The sequence below is a fragment of the Rhinopithecus roxellana genome, chromosome 7 (assembly GCF_007565055.1).
Source record: "Rhinopithecus roxellana isolate Shanxi Qingling chromosome 7, ASM756505v1, whole genome shotgun sequence".
In the NCBI taxonomy this organism is placed as follows: domain Eukaryota; kingdom Metazoa; phylum Chordata; class Mammalia; order Primates; family Cercopithecidae; genus Rhinopithecus; species Rhinopithecus roxellana.
Genome location: NC_044555.1, coordinates 141,984,968 through 141,994,055, shown reverse-complemented (window position 1 = coordinate 141,994,055; position 9,088 = coordinate 141,984,968). Strand labels below are relative to the sequence as shown.

The following is a 9,088-nucleotide window of genomic DNA, read 5'->3' as shown; positions in this document are numbered from 1 at the left end:
CTAAGTAAGATACTCCTAGTATGTGTTATTCCAATACACAGTAGTCCCTACTTACTCACAGGTTATACATTCCAGGACTCCTAGTGGATACTTGAAATTGCAGATAGTACTGAACCCTATATGCATTATGATTTTTCCTATACCTACATACATATGATAAAGTTTATTTTTTTATTTTTAATTTTTGTGAGTACATAGTAGCTGTATGTATTTATAGTGTACATGAGCTATTCTGATACAGGCATGTAATGCATATTCATCATATCAGGGTAAATGGGGTTTCCATCACCTCAAGCATTTATCCTTTTTTGTGTTACCAATAACCTAATTATACTCTTAATTATTTTTAAATGGACAATAAATTATCATTGGCTGTAGTCATCCTGTTAATTTATAAATTGGACATAGTAAGAGATTAACAAGAATAACAAGTGGCAAAATAGAGTAATTATAAGAATATGCTGTAATAAAAGTTATGTGAATGTGGTCTCTTACAAAATGTCTTACCATATGTAGTATTCTCAGATCGTGGTACCACAGGTAACTGAAACAACAGAAAGTGAAACTGCAAATAAGGGGGACTACTATATTAAGGCATCCTGTCATAGCTGACATGAAAAGATTGGTTAGGTGATTATTATAATCTTTGATAGCTATGATTGTCTAGGATTCTCTGAGAAAATGCATCTACCAACTTCAAATAGGTGGGGTACTCTACTTAAAAGGACATGGCTTTTAATATGTAACACACTGTCATTTATTGGAGGTCAAGGTTTGTTTTTCAAATATATCTTATTCATACTCATAGATTTCTTCCTGGAAAAGGACTTTCACAGGAGTATATTTCTCATTTAGCCTAGGAATGAATCACAAAAAAATGGCCTATTATACAATAATATTTCACTCATTCAACAAGATTTATTGGGTACCTAGTATGTGCCAAGTACTATTCCAGGCATTTAATATGTAATCATGGATAAAACAAAGATCTACACTTTTAAATAGCTTACAATATACAAGAGAAAAACAGACATAAAAACAACCATAATTAGTAAATTTGACAAGATGCACAGTACACAAAGATAGGGTCAACATAAATACTGGGTTGCTAGGACGTTTCCAGTTTATGCCTGTTGTCCCAGAATAATTATTAATAATGTTCTCTCCACTCCCAATGTGCACTAATTTAGACAGATAGATTAAATAGTCACCCTACTAGTAGGCCACTAGGGGTAGCAGGCACCTCAGCCACATCTCTCTCTCTCTCTTTTTTTTTTTTTTTTTTTTTTTTTTTTGAGACAGGGCCTAGCTCCATCACCCAGGCTGGATTGCAATGGTGCAATCAAGGCTCATGCAGCATCTACCTCCCAGACTCAAGTGATCCTCCCACCTCAGCCCCCCAAATACCTGGAATTATAGCTGTGCTCCACCACACTTGGCTCTTTTATTATTATTATTTCATATTTTGAAGACACTGGGTCTCACTGTGTTGCCCAGACTGGTCTTGAACTTCTGAGCTCAAGAGACCTTCCCATCTCAGCCTCCTGAGTAGCTGGGATTACAGGCACATGCCACTGCACCCAGATAGTCCCAACTCTTAATGATGTTTTGCCAATTCCAAGAAAACCATGGAGAGTCATTTTGCCCAGGATATGGCTGCAGTATCTCCTCCACAATCTGAACTGAGAAAAAGCTTTCTAAAGTCTGAAACTCAATAAGAACGTTTCTTACGAGTCAAATCACAGGACCTATAAACACGCACAGAAACTGCAATTCCAAGTAAAGGAAAACTATTTTAACCTTCCTCCAGGCTAAACACAAAGAAGAGATTCCATGGAGTCAGAGTTCATATTGTCTGAATCCCAGGTCTCTGAGCATCCAAGTATGTTTGAGGATGGAGGCGATAGGCAAGAAGGGGAAATTTCTTTGATGAGATTAGGTACATAGAATCCAAAAGCGTATTTTTTCCTAATATAAAATATGACACACTGATTCTACTACATAAACATATTGCTAAAAGGAGTGAAAGGGCACACAGTTGTTAGGTAAAAACATAGTAGGGTACTTTAAAAGTTTCACTTACATCTTTAAATATGGAAACAAGTTCAGTGGGCCAAAATGCTCCACTGAACATCCAACTACCCAACATTCCAAAAGTGCCCACCAGAATTAGTATGTCAAATGGTGCTGTTTAGAGAGATTTAAGTCACATCTGTTTTCAATAGCCAATATTTAGAAAAAAAGTTGTACTTCTTGGCTTGGCAAAGATTTTATGCTGTTTCATAGACAGGTATGATTATACCACTTATTTCTTTGGCCATATCTTTCCTTTTACATAGATCACATGGTTTTTATTATGCCAAATAAGTACACATTTGTATTGAACACATTGCAGATTGAAATATAGTACAACCTTTAGATATTCTAAGAAACATAGTGTTAAATATAAGTAGCCTAAAACAGTTATTAATATTGACACAAGTACAAATTTTAGTTACTGGCCCACAGAATTTTTCATAGTTATCTCAGAGATCAGAGACAAGCATGTTATCTTTAAGAGAAAATAATTATTTATCTCTTCTAAAAATAATCACTTAAAAAAAAAAAACATGATTTCAGGTTTGTGAATTTTAAACAACAGAACCTTTGCTTGTAATACTGTCTAGTTCCTTAGCCTTAGACACTACAAAGCATTAATTCCCTCTCTAATTAAAGCATACTTAATTATTTATATCTTTAACCTATAGAAATAAGGCAATTAAAATTTTTCTTACTTTGTTCACAATGTACAGTCAGAAAATACCAAGAGATGAACAGACTTCAAATCAGTATAAACATGTGATCCATCATCATGAGCATAAGACAGAAGAAGGCAGTCCTGACAACTACATTTAAAGACTGCTGCAATTATGAGAGGCAATCAGCAGATAGAGATTGTGAATGGCTTATATAGGAGATAAGGGACCATGGATTTTGAACTTGTTCCTTACAGTATGTATAAATTACTAGTTAACTTTTTGGTTGTACACTTGTCAGTTCCCCATGTCTATACTTCCTGTATACAGAACATGCATGAATTGTGTATGAGTTGTATACTGCTTGAGTTTAGTCATAGCCATTATTATTTTCAAGAACTATTTGTTCATCTTTGTACTAAGATTCATGTTTTATTATTTGCCAAAGTTAAATCTTTGCTTGAAACATATTGCAACTAATGCATTTTCCAACCCTGCTCATAACCAGAGATCTGTGACCTTACAGCCACCAGGAATGCTGAACAATCATCTGAGGACATCATTGGGTATCATGGGCAAAGAGGAGAGATGAAGAAAAGGTAAGAAAAAGAAATGAAAGTGGAAGAGGGCAGAAAGAGAGAAACAAAAATAAAGAGAGTTTTCAGGAGGAAAAAATAAAGAGAAGACAGAAAAGGAAGTGTCAGGCAAGGAAGCAAATACAGATGTAATCCAGTTGAGATACCAGGCTTTCATTAGGATATTCTCTCTCTTTTTCTCCTCAGATCCACATTTGTCAGGATGCCAGTTCACCTAATCATATCTGCCATATATTTTCCATCTAAGTCACCTTGACAAGATATCATTAACCTTGTAGCCCCTGTGTGTCTCAGAATCCACTCTTCTCCCCACCTACTGGCATGTATATTTATTTGTATGTAAGTATTTCTGCTGGAATTTGTCTATTATTGTACTTTATTCACCCTTCTTCCTTTCTTGCCACTAATAAAATTGCAGTTTCATGGAAGTTTCAGGTTGAACCTTCATGCCACCTGTTAATATAGATAATTTTTTACCTACCCAGCTTACCTTGACCTGGTTTAATTTGTTTGCTCTCAACAACTCTACTTCAATTTTTAAAAAATGATCACCTTGTTTTGTAATACCATAGCAATAAAGTATGTACTTAATATTATTAGGTTGGTGCCAAAGTAATGGCGATTTTTGCAATTATTTTTAATGGCAAAACAGAAATTACTTTTGCACTAACCTAATATTAGTACAATATTATGAAAATATACATGAACATTTTTGGAAAACAGACATTTTTGTTTATTTGTTTTTATTATGGTAACAGACAAGTAATTATTTGGGTATTTAGTAAGAAAGAAGATACAAAGGGTTATAAATCATAGATGGAGTCTAATTCTTTATCTAAGTTCTACATGAATTCCCTCTACAAAAATCCATTGGTTTTTGACAGGAGGTTGAGTATCTCTTGATTCAGAATTTATATATCATTATCATAATTTTTATTGTTATTATTATAAACTGAAGCACTCTACTCTACTTAAACATTTTGGTGATATGTGTTTCAAACCTTCTGGAAACAACCAGCTCTGTCAGAAATATCTTTCTTTCTATTAAGCCAAATCCTATTTTCCTGAAACTTCCAGCCAATATGGAGCAAATTCACTGTGACACACTTAGGAAGTCCTACCATATGGTGAGACTTCAGAAATACAGTAGCATGAAGACTATCAGACTGACAAGTCGTAGGAAGGCAACATTTCAGCTTACACATCCAATATACTATGGGTGTAGTTAATATTGCCTTTCTTCATCTATATCCTTTCTAAGACATTAAGGTTAGCTGTAAATTATCTATGTGAAGCCCATAATGGTGGTTACCTATCCAACAACATATTGCCCAATAAAAACCTTTTTTCTCCCAACAGAGGCTGGGAGTGTTAAATTGTTATCTCAGCCCATCTAACAGCTAGGAGTGGCCACATGGAACAATTCTAGCCAATGAGACATAAGGGGAAGTTTGCTGGGGCTTCTCAGAAAGTTTCTTCTCTAAAAAAGTAAAGGGCAGCCTTCCTTTGCAGCCCCCTTTCTTCCTGCTTTACATACAGCTTTGTCATGATGTGATGCTTGGAATGGCTGCAGTCATCTTGCAACCTTGAGAAAAATCATCCTAATAAACTGGAGGTTCCAGAGTGGAAAGATGGGGGAAAAATAGGGTCCTTGATAACCTCAGTGAACTAATGAATCAAGCCTGGGACTGCCTAACCTAAGACTTCTTGTTATGTGAGATTTATTAATAAATCTTTGTTTAAAATATGTTTAGTTGGGTGTTCTCTTACTTGCAGCCAAAAGTATTCTAACTGACAAACCATGTTAATCAAAGGGACAATAATATGGATCGACCAAAATGCCTTTGAAAAAAATTCTAGGGATATAAAGTAAACATTCTGCATTCTACACATTGGGAGCAGTAGCTAGCAACCTGTTAATCTGATGCATGAAACAGGACACAGTTAAACCCAAGAAGGTTAACAATGAATTCTAAATTTTGAATTGATTATATAAGGGGGAATTCAGTGTGGACTGCAATTAAAGTATAATCAGATATAATAGATATGTGTACTTAAATAATTCATTAAAACTAATCTTATAATAACAAGAGTGCATCTAGATGAACTAGGATATATTTGTCTGATCTATATTGGCCAAACGTATTTCAAAAGGAGAAAAAGATTACCTTAATTCTGCCACTTGCTAACTGTGTGGCCTTGGGAAAGTTACCTAATCTCTCTGCACTTTAGTTTCCTGTTTTGAAAAGTAGAATTTGAAATAATAATATCACCCTCTTAGGGTTGTTAATGGGGATTAGACAAGTAAAATACTTACCTGGCACATAGTAGGTGCTCCATACGTGTGGCTACTGTTATTATTTATTGTTTTATGACATAAAAGTAGTTCAAATAAAAGCTCAGAACAAAATGTGGTCATTTAGGTGAGCAGGACATGATGCAAATTTAGCTTTCATCCTTGAATGAGTTGGAAAAAATCAGGCAAGAAATGTATAGATTGTTCATGGAAGTAGGGGTTAATTTAAAAGTATTAGATTGATGCAAACATAATTGTGGCTTTGCTTTTAAAAGCAATGGAAAAAAAAAACACAATTACTTTTATACCAGTCTAATAGTTTGGATTTAAGTTCAAAAACATAAAAAAACTAATAATAGTTACCTTTGGGATGATAGTGACTGAGAGTTGGCAAGAAGGGGACACTGGGGTGCTAATAATGTTCTGGTTCTTGATCTAGGTACTAGTTACATGGGCTTGTGCACTGTGTGATGATTTAACTAACTGTGCATTTATGATACTTTTCTGAATGTAATACTGTAGTAAATAATATTTTTAAAAGGCGGGTTGGGGTGTTCATAGAAATAGCGTAAATCTATTGTAAAATAAAGTCAGATTCTTTACCTTGAAAAAGGCATATTATACTTTACCTATTTATGGACAAAGACAAATTCATAAATAATGAGCCATAAGAAAATGAGATTAATCTGAGGGGTCTTTCCGAGATTTATGAAGATTTCTCAGGACACTGTAATGAGAAACTAAGCTTGTGTTCCTCTCTTCAGAGACTGGACTAAGCTCAGTGACCCTTGACATTATCATCAGGGCCTTAAATGAATTCTTGCTCAGAAAAGGAAAAGATTTATGGTGGGGTTAAGTATAAAGACTCCAGAACCCAAGACTTTGGGTTCATATCTCTTGGCTCCCCCATTTACTAGCTGTGTATTTCAGTTTCTCCATCTGTAAAATGAGAATTACAGAGCATATACCTCAGTGGGTTACTGTGATAATAAGATGAGTTATATATATCAACTCATTTTTTATCACAATAACCCAATAAGGTTGTGTATACACATGTACCCAATTTATGTATATGATAAATATATATACATATATATGTATGTATTTACCACAGTGCTTGGCACATAGGTGCTATAAAAGTATTAGCTGTTATCATAGATTCTAGGCTCCCCTCCCTTTAAAAACTTTATCCCAAATGTTGAGGGACTCTGGTAGGATTAAGACTCCATCTTGGCCTCCAAACTGTGATTTATCGAAGTGAAAGGCTCGTTATGACGGTGGTTGGCAAACGGCTAGAAAATTCTGCATGGAACAGTAGAAACAGATCCACATGAATCAGGCAAGCCAAAGATCATTTGAACATTTGTACTGAAAGGAATAATAGTAAAAAAGTAGCACTAATATTTTTAATGATAATAATAACTTGTACATTGGCTCCCATCTTATTTCTTCTTGCCTACTTAAGGACTTTGCTTCAGAAACTCTTCATTTCTCTCCTGCATTAGAATTTTTGGCTTTCCATTGGATCATTCCCATCAACAAATGTGCTCTGATTTCCTTAATCTCCAAAACAAACAAAAAATATTTGCCCCATATCTTCCTTCAGCTATTTTTCTTTTCTCTACTCCCATTCACAGCAAAACTCCTCAAAGGAAATGCTGTTTCCAATATTTCTTACCTATTCTATCTTGAACCCACTTCAGTCAAACTTTTTCCTTACCAATGTGCTCCTGCTATGCAGAGAAATAAAAGTCCAGATTAACTTAGTGGAGCAGAAACCACTGGAGTCAATAACTGGTAGGAACACCTAAATGGTAATTGACAAATTGCTATAAGCTGAGAATGGACCTGCTTGGGAGTTAAAAAAATAAAAATAAAAAAATCCCGTGTCACATTCTTAGGGGCACTCTCACACTTTCAATACCTTACTACCAAATCAACAGGGCTGCAGTATAATAATAGTGGATCACAGCTGTGAGAGCTGCAAGACTCAGACTCTATTTAAGGAGGCTCCAGGAAAACTCCCAACAGGGCAACAAAACCAAGGTCACTAAAGAAAATTATAGCTGTTGGCACCACAACTACAGTAAACACTAAGCACCTAACTCCTAGCCAGATAAACATAAAACCTCACACTCCTTTTATCTGATACATCATGTAAAAAATTATAAAGCATGCTAAAAGGCAGGGAAAATACAGTCTGAAGAGACAAAGCACCAGAACCAAACTCAAATGTGGCAGAGACTTTGGAATTTTCAGACAGGAAATTTAAAATAAGCATGATTAATATGCTAAAGATTTTAATGGAAACAGTGGACAATATACAGGAATAGATAGGTAATGTTAGCAGAGAGATGGAAACCCTAAGAATCAAAATGAAATGCTATAAATCAAAACACTGTGACAGGAGTGAAGAATGTCTTTGATGCACTTATTAGTAGACTGAACATGGCTGAGGAAAGAATCTGAGCTGAAAAATATCTCAGTAGAAACTTCCCAAACTGAAATGCAAAGAGAAAAAAAGAATTAAAAAAAGTAGAATACCCAAGAATTGTCGGACAATTAAGAAGCTATGACATATGCATAATGGGAATACCAGAAGGAGAAGAAAGAGAGAAAAGAACAGAATAAATATTTGAAGTGATAATGGCTTATAATTTTCTGAAGTTAATAGCAGACACCAAACCACAGATCCAGGAATCTCAGAGAACACTAAGTAGGATAAATACCAAAAACTCTATATGTAGGTATATAATTTAAACTGCTGAAAACCAATGACAGAAAATCTTGAAAGAAGCCAGAGTGGGGTAGGGGTGGGGTGGAATGGAGTGGGAAAAGCTATTACAGTAATCAAAGAGAGATAGTGATGGTTCAAACTAGGGTGGTGGCAGTGTAGGTGGAGAAAAGTGGTTGGACTTGGGGTATATTTTGAAGATAAAGTTGTAGAATTTCCTGATGGATTGGAAATGAGATATAAGAATAGAGATGAAGAGCATGAAATATTCATTGCCCCCTAGCGTCAGTCTCATGAGGAATTCGTTATCTTAGTCATCTCTTTCAATTTTTACATTCACCTGCTATTTCAGACTTTCACTACTCCATATAAAAATTTTTGTGGGGTAAAACTGGGGTTATGATATAAGAACTGTTCCACTCCCTGGTCCTTACCATTCAGCCCCCACCTATAAACTTCTCTGCATTGGTGTTCATCCTTCACACTTCCATTCCCATCTCAATGGAAGAGGTGTTTCCCAATCCTAACAAATCCCTTTCTTCCATATGTGTTCCTGATGCCACCCTTTTCTGCCTCTTTGTGGTTCCTTTTCCATTGATTATTCCCCTCTTTTCTAAATCCTCAACCTCTTCTTTTCCATTGGCTCCTTCCCATCAGTATTTAAACATGTTCTAGTATTTTCAGTGACAGAGAGACAGACAGAGACAGGGAGAGGAGAGAGTTATCA

General features: G+C 35.3%; 1 protein-coding gene across 1 annotated transcript in view; it reads left to right on the top strand.

Annotated features, from left to right (window-relative positions):
* Window positions 1-2,966: 2,966 nt before the first annotated feature.
* The window catches only part of SATL1 (spermidine/spermine N1-acetyl transferase like 1), a 75,666-nt gene continuing 69,544 nt past the window's right edge, over window positions 2,967-9,088 (top strand). The window contains exons 1-2 of the mRNA XM_030933675.1: window positions 2,967-2,991; window positions 3,244-3,334. Of these exons, the coding sequence (XP_030789535.1) occupies window positions 2,967-2,991; window positions 3,244-3,334 (116 nt within the window). The remainder of the gene's footprint in view (window positions 2,992-3,243; window positions 3,335-9,088) is intronic.